General features: G+C 34.5%; 1 protein-coding gene and 1 long non-coding RNA gene across 3 annotated transcripts; one reads left to right on the top strand and one right to left on the bottom strand.

Annotated features, from left to right (window-relative positions):
- Positions 1-220: 220 nt before the first annotated feature.
- LOC116842408 (NADPH--cytochrome P450 reductase) lies at positions 221-27,393 on the bottom strand. 2 transcript variants are annotated; one of them, XM_032811602.1, is made up of 15 exons: positions 27,243-27,393; positions 26,885-27,153; positions 26,711-26,775; positions 26,172-26,302; positions 25,888-26,095; positions 7,285-7,495; positions 6,772-6,964; positions 6,006-6,155; positions 4,045-4,169; positions 3,356-3,544; positions 3,047-3,285; positions 2,637-2,968; positions 2,290-2,551; positions 1,912-2,140; positions 221-1,830 (listed from the first exon to the last, which is right to left on the bottom strand). In XM_032811602.1, exons 1-15 carry the CDS (start codon positions 27,303-27,305, stop codon positions 1,686-1,688), a joined length of 2,811 nt encoding a protein of 936 aa, XP_032667493.1. In that variant the 5' UTR covers positions 27,306-27,393; the 3' UTR covers positions 221-1,685. The 2 variants fall into 2 exon arrangements, with proteins under 2 accessions (XP_032667493.1, XP_032667492.1); XM_032811601.1 differs by lacking the exons at positions 25,888-26,095; positions 26,172-26,302; positions 26,711-26,775; positions 26,885-27,153; positions 27,243-27,393 and adding an exon at positions 12,174-12,403 and having other exon boundaries at positions 7,285-7,499.
- LOC116842409 lies at positions 24,735-27,003 on the top strand. Its single transcript, XR_004377723.1, has 3 exons — positions 24,735-25,117; positions 25,731-26,334; positions 26,860-27,003. It is a non-coding gene; the product is annotated as an uncharacterized LOC116842409 (long non-coding RNA).
- Positions 27,394-27,427: the final 34 nt, after the last annotated feature.

Raw genomic sequence — 27,427 nt, 5'->3', positions numbered from 1 at the left:
AAAAAATTGTCAGCGTTTTTCGTACTTTCATAATTTATTAAATTTTATTCCCACAAAAAATAATTTTTTAAATATTTAATTTCCCATTATTTTTATATGTCCGGCTTATTTTCAATAATTAATTAGAATAGATAAAGCAGTCTCATAAAATCAATATAAAAATATGTCAGTATTCTCATATATATTAGTTAAATTGTATAAAATGATGTAAACTTCTATCTTCATATATAAATGATATTATTTTCATTTTATTCACCATCCCTATGCATTATATAAAAATATAATTGTCCTTGATTCATTATATAGTTGCTATTGAGATATGACTAAGCATATTACAAAATTCTATACTTAGACCATATATGAATAAGTAATAGTTGTTCAGTAGTACATGATTTATACATAATTTACCTATTTCGTTATAAAATATTTATCGAAAATCCAATAAATCGATACTCCCGATTAGTCTAACTTTTAAATAAAGATAGAAAATTTAACATAGCATTAACAATATGCTAGTCAAAGATTGTGATAAAATGGATAATGAATGTTTACTAATCACAAAGTTTCTTGACTTTGAATTCTTATCTTGATTTTGCTTCACTTTCTACTTTTGCTTTTCTTTCTACTAAATTACATGCTAAATTGGCTTATGGAAGCATTTTCCTAGCTTTAATATACTAATATAAAATTTTCTATTAGTAAAAATTTTTTTATAGTGCAAGATTAAAGATATGGATGGACAATATGAACACCACTTAACATTGACAAATTTTCAAACATTGCCTAAAGAATTTGATCGCGCTGTGTTAATTTGTATAATGACTAATATACATACATGAATTAATAGTATCTAAAATATAATCAATATAATTATTTTCGAACGAAATACAAGACTTGAATAAAGAGTTTCGTGCGTAAAATTTTACGATTGTGAAATTATCCTATAGTACCGAGCAACGCCATTACAATCATTACATCCGATTACACTGCTTTTTAAGATATATTTTTCATGTAAGACTTTCAACTTTAGAATTTCACGCATTATGATCAAGATACAATGAGAGGAAGTCTCATAGCACTTAAATGAAGCACTTAATGAAGTCTTTTATATAATTTTGTTATCGACAATATCTATTGTATTGCGGTATAATCAGAACTAACTCGATACTTTATTTATCAACATGTCTAATAAAATTGTCAAGGAAATCACACTAGTAAGGGCAAATAAATCTGATTCGTCTTATTATTGAATCACAAACGTTAATTTCGTTAAACTGCAATTTCGTTAAACGTAAGAATACTTTTAATCATTTATAACAGTATAACAACTAGAAAAATATCACGTATATATTTTTTTATACAAATTCAAATATTTTTCATAAAATATGAAATCGGTATTTTTCCGATTGAATTTGCAATGTTAAATATTCAAGCAATTAACTATACACAATGATCGAAACGTACAATTAGGTGCTCCATACGAGTTGTAAAAAAACCATGTGTAAGACCTTGATATTAATTACGTTAATTCAACTAGTTATTTTATTTCACAGGATGAAGATGAAACGAGTAACCTCGTAAAATATGCGATTGGCGGCTGTTTTGACGCTCTGACAAATTGAACTAGACTCAATTTTCAGATTTCGAAAAGAATTGTGTTTTTCTATGTCAGTCGGAATTATTGCTCAGCTCCAAACGTCACTGGAATATCGCTTTTGCGAGTCCATCTTTTTGATGTAATCCATGGCGTCGAGTTCTGACATGTTTCCTCGCTCCATCACCACCTTAAGTAATATGTTATGCACGTCGCGCGCCATATTTCTCGCATCCCTGAGAAAATATAAAAATATATAAAATTCGAAAAATAAATTCGTATGCTGCAACAGAAAGATGAAAAGTTGAGATACTAACCCGCAAATATAAATATGCCCATTTTGTTCACCGATGACTCGCCAAATTTCTTCTTTGTTTTTCTCAAGCAGATGCGTGACGTATACTTTTTTGGGTTGTTCTCGGCTAAATGCAGTATGTAATTTTAAAGATCCGCTTTCCACATACTGTGCCAACTCTTCGTGGTACAAATAATCCTCATTGCTTTTTCTGCAGCCGAAGTAGAGTATCGTGTCACCTACTTCTTTACCTAGACAGAGAAGGTGGGCATTAAGAAAATTAGTGTCTCGTGTCAGAAAATTAAAAACGTCGCAGCGATAATGAAATTATCGTGAGATTACGAAAATTTATATACTTTTTTTCTATACCTCGCATTATGTATAGTCTTCATATTCTTACCTTCCTTTCTCGCTAGATCTCGTTCCTGTATGAAGCCTCTGAACGGCGCTAAACCGGTGCCTGGTCCGACCATGATAATAGGGACAGATGTGCGCGTCGGCAGACGGAATTGAGACTTCCTCACAAAGATCGGGACGAGACAAGGCGGATCAGAGGGGTGTTTCTGCTTCAACCAGCTGGTTGTGACGCCTTTGTTTACTCTACCGGTTGGGGTCTGGTACTCTACTACCACTGCCGTGATGTGAATCGAAGTTGGATGAAGCTACGAGGTGAGAATTGTTATTTCTATGAAATCTAATCGATATGATCATGTTCTAACGAAAATATTTCTAGATTTCTCAACATACCTTCGGAGATGAAGATATCGAATAGTATCGACATTGTAATCGCGGCAGGATCTCGCACAAATGATCTAATGGAGGTTTCAAACTGGGTATGTCTTCTAAGATGTGCACGATATTGCGATTGTCTTGAACTATCCATTGCTGATAAGCCGCCTTGCCCTCTACGGTAGTGGATGCCATCAGCTTCAGCTTTTCTTTATCTGCGGGTTCAGTGGCGTACTCGGCCAACTCCTTAAGGATATGCGTACGCGGGTTGCTGGTAATGTCCAAGTAATGCGTTAACGCGGTTCTGTAGCTGCAGGGACAGGGGAATGGATGTTTCTTTGAGGACTCCTCTGTAAAACGAGTAGCGAATTAGTCGAAAAGCAAACAGCAAACAGTGAGTAATAATAATAATAATAAAGTAAACTCACCGTCCGTATTCGTAAGGGTGAAAATGGTATCCAAATCGACGCCGCACTGTTCGCCGATTTTCTTAACCAGATCTGCGCTATTGACAGGATAGACAGCCAGATGATCGCCAGTCTCGTAACGCATTTTGGAGCCCTCAATATCGAACTCGATGTGCATGCAGGACCTTTCGGACGTCACGCCGTGCAACTCGCGATTGATTTTAACCGGGGCTAAGAAAGGATTCTTCGCGTCGAACGGCCTACAGACAAAAGAATGGGATGCTGAAAAACAAGAAGAAAGACATCCGACATGACTAAGTGGAAGCTTACGCTCTCTGATTTTGGAAAGAATGCAGACGAGCTATCTCTCCAGTATAAATCCGCTCGACTGCTATATCTGAGTGCTCCGTGAGTTTGTACTGCCGGATACTGACATCCTCGCCAGCTCCTTCAATTCCGAAGAATTCACAGACAGCCGGCCAGAACTTGTCTTTCCACGTGATGAAGTCATCTTCTATGCTGTAATGGAAAATACGAGATATTGATAAATCGCAGAAATTAAAAGTAAGTAGAATTTATTTACAAGATCTTAAACAGGAAGAACATTCAGGAACACTCAGGAATTTTTAAAAAATTTTTATTTTTTTATATATCTTTTAGACATTTTAAAGCATGTATCAAATATTCATGTTTTTTGAATTTATGTTATATATAAAAAGATTATATTAATATTACAACGTATACATATGTTACAATATATTTAGAAGCATTATATATTATTAGATTGGTGAAAAAAATTTATCGAATGAAATAGAGGAAAGCTTTATCCAATTTTAAAGGATCAATCATTTCTATAAATAAAACGAACATCGACTCTCTACATCTTTTTAGACATCTAACAAGAACTTTTTATTTTTAATAGCCAAGTTTCCTATTTAATAGAAAAATGACAAATATCTATGTTGCATCAACCTAATAATTACAGTTTATATACAAAAAAATTATTCGCAAAGACTTACTTAGCGTCGTCGTCACCGAGACCCAAATCAAATACACGCGTAGCGCCTAACTGCTCCAATCTATGATCCACGTGTATGGCAACTTCGTTGTAGTGTTCATAGGTTTTATTACCAAGTCCAAACACCTAGAAATAAAAAATAGCAAAATCATGATGAACGCATTCGAATTTAAAAAATTCGATATTCCTGAGCGATCTATTGACTTGCTCGCGATACCTCGAACGGCGAGTGCAGCGTGGCGCTGTGCCGTAATATCGTTGCCACACCACTTCTGCGGCGCCACCGTAGAAGAATACGGAGCAGCCCGTGGCACGCATTGATATTCATACTGTTACGTCGGAAATTTCGCAACTATATCGTCGAATTAGTGCGAAAGGGGAACCGAGCATTCATACTCAACTCATTGAGTACTTGCCGGTTGACCTTGTGTTACCATGCGCGTCTTCATTTTTTGCCCAGAGTAATCCTGATCGCACGATCCTCTGACGTGAATGTCGTGCGCGAGTGTCGCACGCGTGTATTGCTCTGACTCACGCTTACATAATGCCCGACCAGTAGCGTAACTAAAGAAGGGGCGATCGCAAAGTCTACGGTCCGAGACTCGAGATGAATAGAACAAAAGAAACGAAAACAAGCACGGACAAAAATAAATACACGAGGAAAAATATTCTCCACCACTTATCAGTCGTATGGCGACATATTTAATCGTAAAGACTAAGTATTTTTTTCGCCTTCGAGAAGAAGGAAAGTAAACATCGTTATCTCACGTCGAGTCATTGTATCAGTTTCAGATAAAAATTAAGAATGGAATAATCGGAGTAAAACAAAAAGCTAATATTTAATTTATGATGCGACAAGTTTGTCGGATACAAACGTTTGTCAATTGACTGCTAGAGAATTTATAGACCGGTATTCATAGTCGGATTTTATATTTAAGACCGTCTTAAGTTTATCTTTAGATGGTCTATAGATAATTTCATTGGTTACAAAGCATTTGAAGATAAACTTAAAACGGTTACATAACACTTTCCCAAAAACTAGATGGGAAAATAGTGGTACTAACAAAAATCCCTAGGCAACAATTCTAATTTCTGCGAATTAGTGACACTATTGAAGTAGCAAGTCCGTGAATTTTGCGGAATCGTTTTGACATATGCGTGTGTATGTGTCGAATAACAAACTGTCATTAATCCGCAGAAATTAAAATTGTTGCCTAGAGGTTTTTGTTGGTACCAACATTTTTCGGGAAAATGTCATGTAACCTTTAAGACGATCTTAGGCCCAATCTACAATAGATGGAGCAAGGAGTAGGAGTAAGACGAAATGGAAATAATTTATTTCGCTTAGGCCTGATCTACAATAAAGTTTGTCCGTCTACATCACATGGAGTAAGCCTGAATTAAATAATAAGAGCTGGAGTAAGGGAGTAAGCAAAATAAATTATTTCCATTTCATCTTACTCCTACTCCTTACTTCATCTATTGTAGATCGGGTCTTAAATGTAAGATCCGATTGTGAATACCGGCCTTAAACTACCCGTAAAAAAGGTTGATTTAAAAATGCTCTATTCGAAAGCTAATCGGCATATTCAACAATACGTCGTATCCAACAGTTTTCGTATAAATGAAATGTTAGCTTGAAGGAGAATTCATATCTTGACGAAAAAGCGGAAAATAGAAAAGCAGAGGCCAATCAAAATTCGCGCTGATAGAAAAACAAGACTCTCGACTACCAGCTGACTACCAAGGGCCCGATTCTTGACGGTGTGCGAATGAGATACACATGCGAAAATCTACAGTATACGTAACGTGAACTATACATTTTCGTATGCATATTTCATTCGCAAGAATGTCAAGAATCGAACCCAAACGCGAGTTCTGATGGCTCTTTCTCAGAAAACATCAAGGTTTTGTAGATGATCTTAAATATACGAACTGCATATGCGTACTGGCTATACATACCGCGTAATTTAACCCGGAGAGATCATTGTCGCCTGTCTTGAGCCAATCGACGAACTCCATCGCGTTATCCGTAGGATCACCCTCTCCGTATGTTGCCATGCAAAACACCGCCAAACTGTTCGGGATAGTCTTCAAATGTACTAGCTCTTCCTGCCAACCGAGAGAATATCTATTTGCATTTCCTGCACAGTCTCAGTAATTTTTCTTGCTTGGATGAATCATTTATTCGTATTAGCGCAACGGTATTGTCGAGTAATTAATAATCTTATATAAACTGCGCAATTATATTACGCTCGAACATTTAACAAGAAATACTTTTACATCGACAAGAAGGACATGAAGTTACTTTAGATGCAAGGTAAATAATAATGTAATGTCTCGTTGGACAAGTTTTTGTTTTATATTTTTAGTGATTAACCATGAATTTTTACTTAACATATTTTCATCTCGCAGATGTTGACGAATCACCCAGACAGCACAAGATCTCCAGGGGATGTCCTGAGGACGTTCTCAGGACGTAAGACGTTCTCAGGACGTCTTTAAGATGTCTTGTGGAGATCTGTGCTGTTTGAGTTTACGAATCATAGTTGAAGCTAATATCCTCTTATTTTTTTTTAGATTTCTTTAAGCTTTCTAACATTTGATAATTAAACCTTTCTTGTAAAGCATATTACATCTTACAGATGTTAACAGATCATAGTTAACAAGTTAATAATCTTCTCTTGTTTTCAAATCAAATAATGTAATAAATCGTTGATTCTCGTACCATATCACATTCTTCGGGATCGGCCACCATGCCCTTCATCTTGTACCTGATGCCCTCTTTGGCGAGACGACTGGCGAATTCTTCGGCAGTACCCGTCTGACTACCATAGAACACCACCAAACTGCGCCCAGACGATTTCAGCTTTTTTATGAAAGAGTTCTCGGAAGGTAGCGTCGCCACGAAAGACGTCGGTCTATAATCGAAGAAGAATCAAAACAATCCTTAGTAGTACTTTGATTAGCGATATTAGTTAACATATATATTGACTGCTACACAATACTTTTTATTGATTATTTCAATGCTCAACTCAAATATGCGCTAAAAAAGTGCAATTAAATAATATAATAAAAAAGTGCAGTGTATATTCGTTGTTTTTTCGACTCTCTGTTGGCTATAAATTTCATTTCTTATGCGCAGTTGCATTTTATGCGTAAATTAATGAGACAATATCATAACTTCGATCATCATGGCAGTCAATGTGTTATTTTGTTTTTGCGAAACAAAGTTAATTACTGTATGGAATAGGATTTTGGGGCAGGCGTGTTGTCTTCTTCTCGCTTTCTTCGCCTCCATACATAGTACCATACTACAACCAAGGTTAGTGCAACAAATAACAGAATGTCCAGGTTGCTGATGCAGTTTTCGTTGACATCTTCCAGCCCACTTTCGTTTTCCAACACCGGCGATCCCGCCATTCTTATGGCTTTTGGTTGTGATGCGTCCACTGTCTGTAACACAGCCCCAGATGAAGACCGCTTAATTGATTATCATGAAACAACGCATCCCGTATTGTTAAAGAAATTGCTTTCTATCGCGGAACTCGAGCAGTTAAGACTCCTAGCCCCTCACATTGTCTATCTATTTTTAATGACGTCAGAAGCGAAAAAAATGCATGCTAAAGATTCTTGCGGAAAAATAAAAATATATATCCATAAAGTAACACTTGCAATCGATTAAACAAATTTGTAAGATATTCCGTGCACTTCCCTTTTGCTCTAACAATCAATAATTTATTGTAGATTAACGTGACATACAATTCATCTTCTTAACCTATTTCTTCGTCTATTTCTATTTAGATTAATTTACAATAAATTACTGATTGTTAGAGTAAAAGCGGAATGCACGGAATATCTTACAAATTTGTTTAACCGATTGCAAGTGTTACTTTATGGATATATATTTTTATTTCAATATTTTGCAAGCATTTTTAGCATGCATTTTCTCGCTTCTGATGTCATTAAAAATAAATAGACAATGCGAGAGGCCAGAAGCGTTAAGGAGTTTATTCATTTAAAATTCTTAGAATTATATACAATATTACACAAAAATTTTTAACGTAAAATTTATCGCAGTGAAACACATTCGTAGTTAAAGTTTCATGCGTTGCATCTACACCGTTCATGAGAAATTTAATACTTAATATTTCTCGCAGTTTTGCATATATAATCTTACAAGCAATATATTGTAATTAATATTGTTATTCCAATTTAATTTAGAATGTATAATCTAAGCCCTAGTCCTTACCTTTAAATAATCGTAAAATTAATATGGCAGAATAATGAAAAATATCATGTTAAGCTTATAGTTATTTATTGATTGTTAGAATAAAAGGAAAATGTTCGGAATATTTTAAAGATATCGATTGCAAATATTATTTTGTGAATATACTTTTTTATTTACGTATTTTGTAAGAACTTTTAGCTTATGTTTCTTCACTTCTGACGTCATTAAAAAAAGGTGAATATGAGTAATCAGAGACCTTAAGTTGTAAGCAAATTCCAAAGACTATTCCAACGAAAATCGATTGTGGCTGTCCGGAAAAAAATAATTATACATAATTATATAAAAATTATATGTAATTATATAAAAATTATATGTAATTATATATAAATTATATGTAATTATATATAAATTATATATAAAATTGTATATGCTCTATATATGAATTTTTTATCTCTACATATATAATCGTATACAATTATATATGCCCGCACGAAAAAAAATGCTGTTAAATGAAAAAAAGAAAAAATAGTTTTATTCCATTAAATGTCGACATCATGAACTGCTAGAAACATTAGCATTGATCTCGATTGTATTTGTACAACAGAATTTTTCTCGGCGTAGACATATATAATTACATATGATTGTATTGTCATATAGAGACAAAATTCATATATAATTATTTTTTTCAATTGTGATCAATTTGCTTATGACTAATGCAGTTGACTAAATAACTAATTAAGACTAAAGAGTTAATATTTTGGGCATTAAAATATCTATCAACGAATCGCGACTGTTATTTATGTTAATTAAAGTTGTACAAATGTCACCGGATTTGAGGAATACTTTTTTTTATCAGCAATCAAACATGATAAAATACTTTTTTATCTTACATATGTTTCGCATATGTTGAAATTGAATGAGCGATGAACGAATATATATCTGTCATTCGTAATAGACGTATCTGTTTTTCGATTGCGCGTTATTGATATTTCGCCTGTTACAATATTTCGATATTATATGCCCTATAGTTCGATTTGTTTATTATTTGTAATTTCTACTTTTATCCTGTTCTATTTTGTCCTCATATTTTGCGAATGAAATGCTTATCACTGTACATAATTCGATATTTCTGTAAAAACAAAGTAATCGAGAATAATCGATAAGATTATCGCGAAGAAAAGGCAAAAATTAAATATTTTCATTACGTGATGCAATGTATCAGACAAACGCATCGAGACAATTATTTGTAAAATATTGTTAAAATACAATTTATAAATCCGTCGGTTCATGCGCACTAAAGGATCGTCTACAATGCACTGAGAAAAAGTTTTGCTAATTTAGCAGCATATCAGTATCTGCAATAAATGTTGTCTTAACATGAAACAACAAAAGACTCCATAAGTGGGAATAAATGATTTGTTACTTCCAGTTTGCTCCTGCAAACAACACTTCTAAAGAAGACGTAAAGGAGACGTAACTAATCTAGCCCAAATAGACGAGAACAAATGTGATTTGTATCTCAGGCAATGTATGTTTAGTTAAAATGGCAAATGATGAGAAATAACTTGTAACTGTTCGACCTGTTTCCTTAACGATCATTGTACACAGCTTCTGTTCTGATAACTGAGGGATTTTTTCAATCTGCGATCGCTTTGCAATTACGCTTTAAAGTTGTAGCATCGTCTGATTGCGACAGTGATAACGACGCGCACGCTATCATTATTCTTAAAGATTGTCTATAATGCAATCAAAATTATTTTTTAGAGACGTAGTACTATTCTGTGAATCAATCATATATCTACATCCTTCATGTAAACTCATGCAAAATGAAAAGTTTTATTAAATTTGTCGATAAAACTTTTCATTTTTCACGAGTTTACACGAAGGATGTAGATACATGATTGATTCACAGAGTAGTACTGCGTCTCTAAATAGTAATTTTGATTGCGTTACAGACAATCTCTAAGAATAATGATAGCGTGCGCGTCGTTATCACTGCTGCAACTAGACAATTTTTGTCTTAATTCGAGTTAAATCATGACAGTCATGCTTACAAAACATTTGTAGAAAGGTCAGATGTCATTTTTAAGTATTATTCAGGACGTGCAAATTCTGTGTAGCGGTTATTTCGCAATTATCTTCGCGTGTGTTTTCGTTTCAACAAAAATTTCCAAGCCGGACAAGCGATTATTATTTCGTTTCATTCTAGCGTTGCCTTGACAAGAAAATAGTTATTATAGCGTCGCGGTTTGCATGAAAAAGAGACTTACATAATTACGTCGATTGAGATTATATCACAGAGGATATCAACAGTTTTGCATAACAGTTCAAATGAGTTACGAATAATTAATTGTTATTTTGTGCGCAGAGAAACATTAATTGAACGTCGCTGGAATTCTATATAATAATTCATTCGGAGAAACAAGATCCGTTTTTTATCTATATTAATCTACGTCAATAACACTTTTAATCAATTTTATCGCGGATTTGTTTTGCCATTTAACACCGTATTTGTCAGCAAGAATTATGCATTATCGAGGAATATGATATTTGTATTATAATTTTGTTTACTATTTTGCAAATTTTCCCGTGCATTACGTGATAAATCAAGACGAGCTTAGTTTATCGCTAAGCAACAAGAGTAACTTAGAAGCGCAGCTTCAATGATACTGCAACACGACTGTGTAACCGGAATGTTGATAATTGTCGATTTCCACTGACGTCTACAAACTAATGCGCTCGGGTCCGCAAACGATTACGCTGTTAGCATAGTATTATATTAACATAGTATCGTATTTGCAACTGAATCGTGGATGATGTAATTCTGATTGGATAAACAGGTATTGAGCTTATAGAGACGCGTATCTCTGAGTGGCGACTTTCGAGTGCAATCGAACAATTGGGCATTATTGTGAGATAACTTGTGACTGACGACAAAATCGTAGGAAGGAATCGCTTATGACGTAATAATAAAGATATAGCGACGATATGAAGGTCGTCATCACATATGTGCTGAGTCAAGATAGCTTGCACGTGTATACTTTTTATTCTTAATATGAATGCATATTTATTTTTGCTTAAGACATCACATGTCTTTCTTTATGTTTATTCATGATTACGAAATAAAACATGAAGCGGAAAAAAAATGTTTCCTCTGTGTTTTTTTTGTTGTATCTCATTTTGCTTATGGCTACAAACAAATTTTATGACTTCAGGCTTCTCGCATTTTTTTAAGTGACATTAGAAGCAAAGAAACGCATGCTAAAAATTCTCGCGAAATAAGTCGAAATAAGAAGATGCATTCAGAAAATGACACTTGTAATCAATTAAGCACAACTCCAGAATATTCTCTAAAATACTTTGCAAATTGTTTCTTCTTCTTTATTATAATTTATATTCTGCACAAGGTGAATAAATACTCATCACTACACTGTATAAATCTGATAAATATTCTTGATTACGCATTACCTAGTTAAGTTTTTATGCAATTATCATATTATACTTTATATAATGTTTTCACATCACGCTCAAGAAATATAAAAACGAAGATATTTTCATCCGCGTTGGATTTTAATGATGAAAATTATTCATCGCCGCAAAGAATGAGGAATGCGGTAAAAAAAGTAAGATAAAAAGTTATTAACGATCTCCGTAAACTACCTGAAAAATTATAAATTGACGTAGTATCGAGAAAAGGCTTGAGCCAATAAATAATAATTAATAATTCGGTCGAATAATTGTGACCGAATGCATTCAGACATTAATATTATCAACGTTAAATTTATTAATTTATATGAATTTTAATCGCTCCCACTTCGCTACTGTTTAGCTCTCCCTCTACTCGCTATAAGTCGAAACTGCAATTAATCCGCATTGTTATTGTTATGTTATTCGCTTACTGGCAAATCCATCCTGCGAGCGAAGTGTAGGTACGTGTGATGGACGAAAAGAGCGTCGTGCGTGGCGTACGTTCAGCGAAATTCGCAACGCGCTGACTTGCAATGAAGTGTGCGGTCAATAATTACGTGCTCTGGCCGCGGACGACGAGCGTATGGATTGTAACCGCGACCTCTCTCTACAATGACAACCGGCGCGAAACTGACGGTCAACTGCAACGACGACTACTGATGTGCGTCGCAGGCGCGATCACGTAGACAACAAAAAAGCAAGTCATCACGTCGTACAGTTACGAGCGCCGCGTATGTGCGTTTTCTTCGTATAGGATATCTTGGAAGTTTACGTCACTTATCGAAATTGTAAAAAGAGAGATTAGATTGAACGAAATGCGTAGCTCTTGAAATTTTTGGGAAGAGAAAGAAAAATAGAGAGACAAAGAGAGAAGGAAAAAAAGAAGAAAAAGAAATTTATGGACTTTGAGATAAAATCCCTTCAGGCAGGTAATAGTAGGAATACAGTATGTGTGTGTATATATCCATATGGAACAAATATCCGAAATATATCTCATGGATATCATATATATATATATATACATAGGATATCGATATTTATAGGATATCTATGAGATGTATTTTGGATATTTATTCTGTATGAGTACACTGAGAGAAATGGCTTGGTGAATGACTATATTCGACACTATATTCGTCTTATGAAAATAATATGGTGAATTTATATGCGATATCTGATTCATATATCCAATATTCTGATTACGATGCCTCGATGCATCTGGTAGTCAATACCGAGACATTTAGTTGTAGCATCTAGACAGTTTAATAATTTCTCTCTAGACATGTGATACTGTTGACGTGATAATTGTTACTCGCTGCGACGTTTCCTTTTTCATCTATACTAATTTGTAAAGACGTCGGTGCTATAAAAGAGTAAACGCTGAAACCGACAAATATTTGGAAGAATGAAATTTCTTAAAATATGTCGACAAACTTAGAAATAAATATATGAAGATTATATACAGTAAGTATTTGAAAATTATATATAATATGATTAGATTTTAGGTTAGGTAAGAAGTCTAATACTACTCCACAACTGTATTCATAACATTCACCAAATGAATTGTATGTTGTACCAGATGGCTTGTAAACGTATTTAAGCATTACTGTGAAGCTATTTAGACAATGCGCTCACCAGGTAGTTTAATATCACTGACTAAATATCTTGTTACACGATTATTCACCATATCGTTTGGAAGAAAATAGAATAAAACCAAATAGAATTACCTAAATAAAATTATCTAAATAGTAAATAGATATTATCTAATAGTAAATAGAATTATCTAAATAGAATTCTGGTTAGTATTATCAGACATTTTCCTCAGTGTATATATAAAAGTTAGAAATATTTAAAAGGCCTATAAGGAGCCAAGCGTGGAAGACTTAGTGCCATTAGATATTAATACTGTTTTAATAATATTAATATGATAATGGGAGGATAATATGTCTAACATTAAAACAGTATTAACATCTAACATCTGCTTACAAACTGCGTGAAATTTCTACCAGAGATATTGATAATAAGATATGAAAAATAATGAAAAAATAATAGCAAAATGTAGGAAGAAAACAGAAATATACAGACGCTAGCTCGCAAGAATTTCACGCTAATGTGGTGTCCTGCAACTCATAACTTAAAAATTGCGATTTTGTAATAAGACAAGTGAAGTGGCATCTAGCAATTTCTTGGGGAAAGAATTCTAAAGGTAAGTCATAGTAACAGCAGAGGACTTCTTGCAAATATCCATATGGTTCCACATAGGAACCACATGTGACGAGTCTAAGATTAGATACGAGAGACAAAAACAAAGAGAGAGAAAGAAAGAAAAAGAGAGAGAGAGCTGGGGAAATAATGCCAGTGGCGGTATCCCCGGTCTCCCTTATACGCCTTCCAAAAAGCATCTCCCAGGAGTTTTAGCAGATAGGACCTCCCCATATTTCGCCTGGGTCAACAAAAAAAAAAAAAAAAGAGAGAGATTTTTGGACGCTCAGAGTATTTAATTAGATTTTTCTGTTTGATACCTTCCGGTTTTTTCGCGATTTTCGCAGAAGACACTTGAGATTGAGACTATATATATAATTCGTGCGTGACTATTCGTACGTGACAGCGTCAGCGCTCCATTAAACACAATGAATGACGTAAGCTGAAAAGCTCCGAGAACGGAAGTAATGAAGTCGTCAATTGTAGTTTTGTCACATATAATTGCGACACAATTGTTTACTATTCTAATAAGATACGTACGCACAAACTATCATATCAGTAATCTTGATCTTTGTTGGGAATATCCAATCGACTATACATCCGCGATCAGATTAATAATGAAACCGTTTATCTTCCACGGCTGTTATCGCACCTACTGGAATAAAGTTCACTCGCGATATATGTGCGTGCAAATTTAATCTTTTTAAGCAAGTTGATACTCTCGCGTATTTATAAATATGCAGAAAGCATTCGCACTTGTCGACTTGATCGACTTGTCGCGAGAATTGTGCAATATATACATGCAGATAGCTCGAAAGCAAAAAGTGAAAGGCAATGTGAGATATGACAAAGTGAAAAGACACGTACGATAGCTGTTTTCGCTCATATATTGCGTAATTGAGTGCAATCGTTATCAGTTGGAAAAACTACAAAGTGGCTTATTAAAGTATATAAGTATAAAGGATATCCCAGACGCTCCTTCGGAATTTTTATGAAAATATAGGACGGATTCAGGTGAACATGAAAATCTTATACCGTTTTGTGATATTCGCAATAATATTCGAGATATTAATTAGATTACTCAGATAGTACAGAGAATTTAAAAAGAAATTTAAAAGAATTAAAAAAGAATTCAGTCGTATGTCACCAATTATGAGTTCATTTTCTAATGTAAAAAAAACTCTTCGGAGTTTAGTTCAGTGAAAAGAATTCTTTTTGCACCTAAAAATGAACTTAGAATTGATGACACATGACTGAATTTTTTTTTAATTCTCCGTGCTATCTGGGTAGTGAATGATCACGCGCGAATTATTTTGCAAATAACCACGTAAATTTTTAGTTATTAATGAAAGAAAATTGTTACATGATTGTACGCGATAATGCACAAATCTTCCTTAATATCTAAAAATCTATATGGTCATTTGCAAAATGATAGAAGATTTTTTTGTTCAGTTTGATTTAATATATAAGTATATCATATACAACGGCAGATTGTGCCTCTACAGCTTATCTACCTTATCGCGCGTGATCATTCACTAATCTTCTTTAATCAATATTTCGAGACTTATTGTGAATATCGCAAAACGGTATGGGACATTTATGTTCATTTCAATCCGTTCTACGTGTCCACAAAAATTGTGAAGGAGAGTCTAGGACCCTGTATATTAATTCTACATTTATATAAAACTCGTATAATTGTCACCTATATAATTGTCGTCACTATGTCTTTCTCTCCGAGTATAGAATACATACAGTAGAGTGAACAGAAGGGAATTCTAAGGTCTTCAAAACTTGGTGAAGAAAGAAATGGAAATTATTTTTTCAATAAGTAACAAGTAACACAATTTTACTTTTCAAAAGTAACATTGATAACAAATATATTAATTTCTAAAAGATATAACTGTAAATTTAAAAATACAACGAGTTTGTGCCATTAGGTCGCAGAACGACGACTATGACAGTCATGGCTATTCCAACAGCAAACGTTGTGCGATGAATAGATAAGTATATGAAATCATGTATTATACATAAGAGATAGAGGTAGATTATAGATAGAGGTAGATTATAGATAGAGGTAGATTATAGATAGAGGTTTTCTTTAAAACACATACTCGGCCGCAAAAGCTTTAACATTTCTCGATTGATGCTAGTGAAAAAAATACTAAAGCTATTTCGGCGGAATGTGTACACTGCTCTTTTAAAGTGAATCAGTGAATAGTCACTGATATCAGTTATGAGTATAGCACTGAGCACTTTCAGTGCTATATTTATAACTGCAATCAATGTATATTCATTGTTTTCAGTGATGTTTGATTCATTTTAAAAAAGTGTATATATCGTATTTGCATATGTACGAATCATATTTAGATTGTCATTATGAACAATATCCAGGGGCCGTTTTCTTGAAAAATATCGTATACGATATTTCGATAAAAAGTTATAATATACTTAACATGAACTATAATTTTTTATAGAAATATCGCATGCGATATTTTTCGAGAATAAGGCCCCTGATCGTAGCACGTGACGAGTGACATTAGCTGCGTATAGTGCATAGTAGATAATCTTAAGCAGGATCTACAATGAGAACTTAAGCCATAAAACTTAGGGCTATCGCACACAAATTGACATAACTGCATATGCATAGCATAAGACCGTATGTACCAATGAGCATCGAGTATTAAGTCGCCATATTGGTGTTCGATGCTTAATATTCGATGCTCATTGGTCCATACGATCTTATGCTATGCATATGCAGTTATGTCAATTTGTGTGCGATAGCCTTTAAGCTTTAGGCCAGTGGCATACAGAAAAACTTAAGTAATAAGACGTAAGCAATAAGCAAATTGACCAATCACAGTCATTGATTCTTCTTATGGTCCAAGAATCAACGACTGTGATTGGTCAATTTGTTTATTGCTTACGTCTTACTGCCTAAGTTTTTCTGTGTGCCACGACCCTTAAGCTTGAAACCTTAAGAAACTGACCAATCACTGTCAGTTATTTTCCTTATTTTTAACTGTGATTTCTGTCAATTTCTTACGGTTTCAGGCTTAAGTTTTATGGCTTAAGTTCTCATTATAGACCCCGCTTTATTTGTGTTTCTTGATAGCACAATGTTGATGAGTTCATGAACTACTTTTAATAAAACGAAGAAAAAAGGGAAAGAGCGAGAGAGAGAGAGAGAAGGAGAGAAGATACGTAAGAATCGACCTAGACGTTGATGTATGTGCATGCTCAAGCAGAAAACATTGTAATTCAGCGAAAGGATTTATACGATGAAAACACGAATAAGATGCGCGCTGATATCGAAAGAATTCCACAGGACTCAGAACAAGGGAGGAAACTACCGGACAAACAATCGACGTGCACGGAAAAAATTTCAGATCAAGTAACTGAAGGGAGACCAGACAAAAAATTCGCCAACGAAATAATATCTCTTATTGCGATCGACAATATTTGTCGGAACATCCAGCTGTATTGAAGTTTGGTTGAGACTGAGAATAACCTATCTCTATCTTTTATGTACAATACATGAAATGCTTCATATACTTATCTATTCATCGCGCAATATTTGCTGTTGAAAATAACTATGACTATCATAGTCATCGTTCTGCGACTTAATGAGAGTAATTGACTGAATAGAAACTTCCTACAGAAATCTTTCTGTTGCTATGAACGAGTTTTTCACTCGGTTCCTAAGAGTAGAGGAAAGTAGCCGAAAGCGACATAGACCTAAAGCGACATACCTCTATAGCTCATATATTAAATGTTATATTTTATGAAACTAATATAATTCGTTTTATCAGTTAAGTTATGAAAAATTCATATTTGGTATATTTCTTATTCTTTTATATGCTAAATTAGCAAATATTGAGTTTTAGAAATTCGTAAGTTTTATTTCTATGATTTTTATTGACGAATTACGTAGACCAAACGGCGATAATAATCTTTTTGTTTAATATAAAATTTTTCTACATGCATTTGGCTTTTGTACAAATATTTTTTTAATATTTTTATCTTCATTATTTTTTTACTGTTTAACTTGAAAAATTTTATGAGAATGTGTCTTAAAGTGACATATCCCCTACATATGCGATAGGTACGATACTTTGTGACTAACATAACTTGATTTTAACTTCCTATTGTGACGTGACATTTGTTTATTTTAAAGTTTAATTCTGTTTAGTTTAAAAATATAACATATGTAAAATATGTGAGAAATGAAAAAGACAGAAATGCCAAATATATGTTTAATTTAATATTTAATTATATTTCCCTTTTGTAATATTTTGAATAAATGAATATTATTCAACCATTAAACACATTAAGGAACTATTTATTATCAAATATTATCATATATGCAACATGTTATATAACTTCCAATAGATATGTCGCTTTTGACACCCATTTTCTCCATTTTCATGCGTTTTATAAAAATATTTTTTGTTTTAAATGTAGGAACAATTTCAGTAAAAATATAATATTATCTGATAAGAGATACTTCAAACTACATGTATACATATTTACATTTATATTGTGAGCTTTACATTAAGATATAACCTCCAAAAACAAAGTAATATGTCGCTTTTTGTGCCTTTACTCTAAAAGAAAATTCACTCACACTAATGAAATTGTTTTTTTCGTGCACGATATTAGGAATTTTGTTGTTTGTCAACTACAAAGGCTATTTCAAAGTATAATGAATTCTACGAAGACTGACTCAATAGTCAACCACATGTACGCAAGAAGTAGTAACCTTGCGAGGAATATTCATGAACGAACAAATTATCGCGACTACACTTTATCGTGTCGCCTCCAATCGAGGAGAAGATAGCGGAACATTTCATATGAAATATCGATCGCTCATTATCAGAATAAGTTAAGAGCTGTCTGTTAAAATTCGCGTAAACATTGTCCGATAATTAATTGCAATCTCACGCAATGCAATAGAGCGCCGACAAGTAATAATGCGGCGATGTATTTTAATGATGCAGATCGCAATCCGCAAACAGCATGATAAACTCGTGAAGCAGAGCGGAAGAAACACGTGCGATAAACTCAACGTGTGTCTCCTGCTGTTCGCCCAACGTGAACTGAATTTTTTACCTATCGTGCATTATTCTATAGCAGCAACAATCGTCGTTGCGACAAATCGTCGTTGAATAACGCATAAGGATCAAAGATCACACGGAGACATCTTTTCTCGTCCGCGTGGGCTCGTTCGATGATTCGTCCAACTAACTTAAAAAAAAACAAAGATGAACAGTCTTTGCTTTACAGTGGAGAGAAGCCCATACCAATAATCGTTAATCTATATAACTAGACGGAGCATTCGAAAGTTACTGTGAAGCCAATTAATTGGCGGAGAAATGGTGCGGCAAGAAGCTATCTTTGAGTATACCCCTCTCTCTTTTCTTATATATATTTTAATATTCATTCAAATTCTTTACAGACAAAATAGCAAAATTATCTGTTATCCATCTCATATTAATTTATAATTACATTTATTTCTTTAACTCTTTATTTATTTCTTTAACTTCTTCTATTTCTTTAATTTCTTTAACTTTTACCATTTTTCCTTTGCGTATATTTCGTATTTCTTCTGTTTATCTTCTGTTTTTGACAGAGTTCTCTTAACAACATACATATATTATTAATTGATTGAAAGGAGAAAAGAATACTGAAAGATTATCTTCCCTCTTCACAACTTCATTTTCATCAACTTCATCTTCTACGCACGGATTCTATATGAATGCTCCGTTAAAACTCATCTCAAGTGAGTTACTTGGATTTTAATTCAGAGTTAAATGAAAATTTTTCAGTTGAATTGAGATTGCTGATGTAAACTGCTGCGTTCAGCAGAGAAAGCTACTTTGCAACTGTTATTAAATTCGTGATTGGTGTATGCTCTTAGATTCAGCCAAGATTAAGAGCGTACAGATTCAGAATTTTGTAAGTTGCAAAACAACTTTCTTTGTTGCGCGCATACCGCATATATCATAATTCAATTAAAAAACTCGAGTTTAAAGTCTCTATCAAGCTACTTGAAACTTGTTCCAACAAAAATTTTGATTTTGCTTTCAGTCTCGATATTCAATTTAACGCCTATTTTGATACTCTGAAACCTCTACATTAAACTTTTTTATCTATTCTTTAACTTATTAATTTTGCCGAGAAGTCCTCTTTAACCCAGATCTACTATATACTCTTTGCTTCCTGTTTCTTTCTCTTTATTTATTGGTAACTTAAACTTTTAAACTTTACTCATTACATCATTAAGAATACATCATTAAAGAAGATAGCGGATAAAAAAAGAAAACAAAGAGCATCTTGTAGATCAGACTTTAGGATTTACATTTTGTGCGTTTTCTACTATTTAATAATGAAGTATTTAGTGCATTAGCAATTTACTTTCTATGCATGTTAAACATATAGTAATCCTTCAGAATATACAAATGTTAGAAAGTTCAAGTTGAAAATAGGGTTAAAATTTCGACTCGCAAATTTAGAGTTAGATTTAAGTTTTTTTTTTAATTATATAGTATATGTGGTATTATATTTTGAAAAACTTACATCTAATTCTAAATTTAAATCTGAGCATCTCATGTGAGGCAAGTTTTCAGAATATCGACTATTAATATAGGTTTACCTCTGTATAAAAGTCTGTGTGTTTTATATCAGACAAATTTCAAGTGACAATTGTTAATACGAACCTAGAATTAAGCTAGAATTACACGATTTCATATTTCCTGACATGTATGTTGACTCAGTTCACTGCATACATATTCCAATGCACAATACTGATTCATACAGTGAACTGAATTGCCGATCAGCATGCATATAAGGATGCAGAATTCGTGTATCAAGTGATTCTACCTTTAAGAATATATTGCCAGTACAGTCCCTGCAAAAAGTAATGGAAAATCAGTAATATTTCTATTTTTCGTATAAAAACGTATATATTCAATTGAATAATAATAATAATTGAATAATAATAATAATTGAATAATAATATATTTTTACTTTAACGTCACATTTTTATAGTATATTTACTTTGTTTTATATTATTTTTGTCTTTTAAACTATTTCCAAAGCGCAATGAAACCTTGCATATATCATTTTAAATACTTAAGGTACATATGTACAAAACTTAATTTTTTGTCATTAATATTTAATTATTTTTTCTTTTACTAAAGATAGCGATATCATATCAGTTTACATAATTGTATGATTTAAGATAGTTCCAAGTAGCAAAGTAATATCAAATAATATATTATTGACATATTATTAACGTTAAAGACATATTAAAGTTGAGACATCATATATATATAGGGTGTCCCGCATGAGGCGTCCAAGAAAAAAAATTAGGTAGAACAGATAAAAGTAAACAAATATTGTATAGGTCATTTTTCAAACTACGTAAAATTTCGAGTTATTAAATAAAATAGATGGACAAATCAGAGCGCGCGACGCTGCAGATATTCGCAGTCGGCGAAGAAAATGGACGAGCGCACACGTACATGGACACACACACGGAGTTACCTATTTCCGTATGCCAAACGGTCCACCTCTCTAACCTATAAGATAGGCCCGCGAGCAATCGTCCATTTTTTTCGCCAATCGCGGCGAGCCGTATGTCTCGCCTGCCGCGTCGCCGCGCTCTGATATGCCCAACTATTTTAATTAATATCTCGAAATTTTACGTGGTTGTTTGAAAAATGACCTATATAATATTTATTTACTTTTATCTGTTCTATCTATATTTTTCTTCTTGGGCGCCTTATGCGGGACACCCTGTATATACAGAGTATGTACGAAAAACCGCCGTGTACGGATAGAACGGGTAAAAATAATCATCAATATTTATTCCGTAATTAATTAAAGTGTAAAAACGAATGAACATACCAGAAGCGGTAAGACAGGCTGAGCAACATATACGTGTCACTTGTTACTCCTCTTCGAAATCAGCTATTTACTCATCGTTGCTAAGAGGTAAGCGATTTCTTTTACACACAGAGCCTGTCTTACCGCTTCTCGTGAGCTCATTCGTTTATACATTTTAATTAATTACAGAATAAATATTGAGAAAATTTCAAAATGGTATATAACTTTTATGATTATTTTGACTCGTTGTACCCGTATACGGCGTAGATCAGTTACCGGACACTATATGTGTGTGTGTGTGTGTGTGTGTGTGTGTGTGTGTGTGTGTGTGTGTGTGTGTGTGTGTGTGTGTGTGTGTGTGTGTACAGGGTGTTTCACTCTCCTCCGGGCATTTTGTGGGGATATTGGGTGCGTTTGGGGAGCTCGCTATTAGCGCTATTCAGCGCTACAGTATCATTCTATCCTTGTTATATATCTAAGGAGCAATAAAGATAGAAGAACGTGATAGCGTTAGTAGCGTGTTCCCCGAACGCACTCGTAGAACAGGTTGAGGTGAACATAAAAGTCCTATACCGTTCTGCGATATTCGCAATAATTATCCAGATATTAATTGTAGAAAACTTGTAAATGATCATGCAGAATATGGTAAATGAATTAATTCTTCTAAAATTTTTTCATTATTTTTGAATTGTGGGCAATACATCCTTAATCGAGGATTCGTAACACGAACACTCCATTTGCACAGCGACCGTTATTGTTCGCGTCCGGAAATAAACAGAATCTAAATTCGTCGAAACGTAACTAGCGATTGACGTCAACGGCAACGCGTTAATTGTGCTCTCGCAAGTATCATAAATGTAAGGCGTGAATTTCGTGAATTTTCACCAGATTGCGAGAAAGTTTCCCGCGCAAAGCGAAACGTTTCTCGGAAACTGACGCAAATCTCGCTCTCTCGCTTACCTTTTCCTGCTCAATACTCCGCGTCGCGGAATATTGCAACGGAAACGAGAACAAATATACGATGTATTAGGCACTCGCGAACTCGACGAGATTGTGAGCTGCGTCATACATAATTTTATCACGGTAGAATTGTTTTTTCGCGCCCGCCATATCTACGTATTCCCGGAAGTTATCAGCAACAGATTAAACATTTCTTTAGAATTTTTCATTTAAAAATATTCTTTGTCATGCTGTATTACGTTCCATTATCATGAAAATCATTTATTTTCAAGTGGATACGTCGTCTGTATCATTGGGGAGGAAAACCATTCAACATTTAATGAATCATCAATCTGATACTACATACCCGAAGATACATGCCAGAGGGTAAATTCTTGAAAACATAACGATAACGACATAACATTAAAAATTACAAAATCGCTGAACTGATGATGTCGAAGAAACGAGAGAACGCTACACCATTATCGTATAAAAATATCTTTGTGTAAGGGGACGCCAGATCGCTTGAGCATATTTATTAAATGGTCCGAAAATGATTCTTTTAACCTTGACAGTCAATAAATAGGCCCGGACAGTACAATATTTAAAATTAGACATCGTACGTTCCGATTTTAGATACTGTACTATCTGAGTTATCTTTTCTCGTAATTTTGCCATATCAATTTTAAGACTATTCATTGGCTGTCAAGGAAAGAGGACAGTTTTCGAAGCATTTTACAAATATGCTCAAACGACTTCGAGCATTTTCTGATAAAATTATCTTTTCATTTGAAAAAAGAACTTTTGTATTTTGTCGCTTATGACGTCACAGTTCAAAGTTCCGTAGCAATGAAGTCAATAGACTGATAAAAAATACATTATCTGCCTAGGGTCCTCAAGTCGTATCACCAAGCTGTGCGTTTCGTAGTATGGGTTTTTTCATATTATAAAACAATATTATGTAAAGTGCAATGTAATGTGAAGAGCCGACGGTGAAAAGAAATAGATATCAATTTTTTATCGCTGCGAATATCAGAACAGCTCGTGCGATCGACTTCGTTGATTCTCGTCCATTTCGCAAGACATTTCTGTTAAAAGAAAGAAAGAGAACGAGAGAAGGCACCTGATCTCTCTTCGCCGTCGACTGTACGTCTTCTGATATTGCGAGTTTGCGAAACTCGCGCCGCACGCGCGCGTTTCCGAGGTCATCGGCTCGATGATTCCGCCTGTGCTTCCTGTTCCATCTCGCTTAATACCTGATCTCCGCGAGAGCCCCCTGCCCTCCCCCGGCTAATTGATCGTCACCACCTGTCGGAATGCGGTTCGAAATTTACCTGTCAACCTGAGAACACGGCCAGTCCCGGCTGAATACCGACGCTCGATCGATGCTCGCTCGATGCTCGCTCGACGCTCGCTCACTCGATGTTACCTCTCAGGACGACGGTGGGACGGCAACGAATTCGTCACCGTTGCGCTATCCAACGCGTGCTCACTGAAGAATCGCGAGTTTCACATACGATCACGCATCACGACGAGCACGCGCGCACGACACGGATACGCCGCGATGAAGCGCACCTTTTTTCCGCCGCAAGGTGGATCTGCGTCGATGCTCGGTCACTAGATGTCGCTACAATAGGCGGACGAAGAAAGGCGCGAGATTCAAACTGTGATCTGTGACCATCGAATTCTAATCGAGCTAGTTATGACAATCAATTTAGCCGATTCACCGAAATAAAACACAGTTTGTTGTTAAAACAAGTGAAAGAGTACTCTTGTTTTTTCTCTGCAATTTACATTTGCTGTCAAGCGTTACTTGTGTTTTGTTTTGCTCCCTTATAGAAATATCATACTAAGAATCATTGATAATTACTTATTATCCAGTATTTTTAATACTGAAAATAAGTAATTATCAATGATTCTTAGTATGATATTTCTATAAGGGTAAAGTATACAGAGTTATTAATTTTTTAATTATTTTCTCGGAGAAAACGAATTAGTCAGAATTAGCTAGAAGTTGCTCTTGAAAATTTCTTCAGTTAATCATCGATTAATATTATATAACCTAATATTGATAGTTATCATCTGATATAAGATCATCAACAAATAATCGAAAGAATTGCAACATTGATTTCCAGTTATGTAATTTCTCGTGCAATAATGGTTGTGTTCGGGGAGACGCTATTTAGCGCTATGAGCGTCCTCTGTCCTTGTTCAACTTTCAGGAACAAACAAGGACAGAGCACACTCATAGCGTTAAATAACGTCTCCTCAAACGCAACTAATATAACAGATCGACAATTTATGGTAAAACAGAGCAAGGGCTACATTTTTGACACACAACCGAACACTGGTATGCTCTTTTTATTTCAAGTTATACTTTTCTTATATGAGCGTATAAGGTTGTTCAGTTTGAGAATCAGAAAGATTTAATCTAATCTACAATCTTGCTTTAAGCCATAAGCTGTCAAATTAAACTATCAGAGTCGATTATTCTTGAAATAACCTCTTTTACTTATTTTTTTTCTGATTATTCTTCTCTTTTCTAACTATTCCAAGAATAATCGATTGTAGTTAATGAATTAGTTTACGATTTATGACTTAAAGCAAGGTTGCGTACTTAACGTTCAAATACAAGAAAAGAAACATCGAGAATACAGTCCCAGTGAGCTCATAGTGGTTTTTAAATCGTCCAGTAGGCTAATTAGAGTTTAATGAAACCCAGACAGCACGAGCTCTAAAAATGACGTATAAAATAACTTTAAGATGTCTTTTAATTATGTTTATGACATTTCTAAAAAATGTATCATAAAGATGACTAAAAGACATCTTATGCATAGTTTTTAGAATTCATACTGTCTGAGAAGTTATTCTCGACCTGATATTCTAACTGCTTGGTAATTGTAGTGTACTACAATTAATTATTGCGTTTGTTTTATTTTTATTAACATAATTTATTTTTTAAGATCTCAGCCGTCACGTCGAGCACTTGAGGCACTTTGGCATCCTTCGCGCTTTGATTTCGGCTTCTCTTGACTGCCGTTTCAACGCTGAAAGAAGAATCGATCAAGACTGATTTACACACCGCATCTCCAACATCTCAGCTGTTAGATCTATACTCACTTATCGTCGTAGAACCGATGTTTATTGGCTCCAGTTTCAGGCTCTGCATCTCTCTCAACGCCATCGCGTGAAAAGATAACGCTGCTACACGTGTGAATAATGCGGGCACGCCGTTGCCTGTCCTCGAGGAAACCGACCAGTATTCTGCTCGCATTCTATTTGCCGTTTCTGCCGCCCGCCTCTCTATTATATCGTATACCGGTTGAGACTGTCATTCCATAAAGATGTTAGGAGAGTATTTAGAAAGGGAGGAGAAACTGAAAAAAGATGGAGTCGACCTTTACCAGTAAATCTTTCTTAGTTCCCACCAGGAAAATGTGATAAGGACCAACGTTGCTGCGACTTGCTTCATTCAACCACTGCTGACAGTGCGTCAGGGACATCAAGTTTCCCAGATCGAAGACGACCATGATTACTGAAATACATAATTATGCAGTAATTTATTAGGTAATTAAATAATTAGCTTTTCAATAGATTTCAGCTAACAGTAACATTGCATCGATGTTATAATATCCCAGTCAATGATGTAACTGTTATATACAACATATGTTATATCCCAGCAAACACATAGTAACGCTAATATAACTATTAGTTATAATTTCCGAATCAGTCAACAATGTAACTGTTACATAACATATATGTTATATTGCATTTATGTTAACTAATAAATAATCAAGTAAGTTTTATTAATTAATTAATTTATTTATTTATTTATTTATTCATTTAATTTATCAAGTGATCAAGTATCGAGTAACATATTAAGCAATTAACAATTAATCAATATAAATTAAGTAAATAGAGATTGTAAAAAGGTTGTTTTTACCGTTTGCGCCGCGATAATATGACGCTGCTATGCACTTGAATCTTTCTTGTCCCGCAGTGTCCCATCTGCAAATATTCTTTCGTATAATTATCACACGTGTGTAGATCATATAGCGTATATATTTGTCCATATTGCTAAACTGTTTACAGATATCTCTGGGATTGATTTTGTTACATTTGCAAGTGGAAAGGCACGCCAAGAATGTCAAATCTCTCAACTTCGAAGTCCACGCCGATAGTAGCCTTGTAATTGTTATCGAAGAGCTTGTGGCAGAACCTGTTCACTAATGCTGTTTTGCCGACGGCCACGTCGCCGATGATGATCATCTTGGAGATTCTGAGAGTCAAGCTTTTGCTGTCGCAAGTTCGTCTGATCAAGTTGCCGAAGTCAGTTATCGTGTATGGAGTCATCTCGGACGAGAACGGCGGCGGCCAATTAGTAATCTGCCGTTGAAAATTTACGTACTGTACCGTGAAGAAGAGGAACTGCATCTATTCGTTGGCATTTTATCAACCTCGACGAGTTCTCTCACCTGTCTTTCATTGTGAGCTTCCTCTTGCATCATTTTGTATACGGCGGAGCGCGTCTCCAGCATTGCTCAGTTGAATCGAGTCGAAATGTTCGACGAATTGTTCACTCGTTAGAGTCCTGTCACAATTTTCCTTCAAAGAGCTGTAAGTTGTATGCAAATTGACTGACTACAGTCAATTATTCCAA

This window comes from Odontomachus brunneus, unplaced genomic scaffold, assembly GCF_010583005.1.
Source record: "Odontomachus brunneus isolate Ranch 3 - 2012 unplaced genomic scaffold, Obru_v1 Obru_scaffold_025, whole genome shotgun sequence".
Lineage (NCBI taxonomy): Eukaryota > Metazoa > Arthropoda > Insecta > Hymenoptera > Formicidae > Odontomachus > Odontomachus brunneus.
This window is presented reverse-complemented; position numbering and strand designations above follow the sequence as displayed.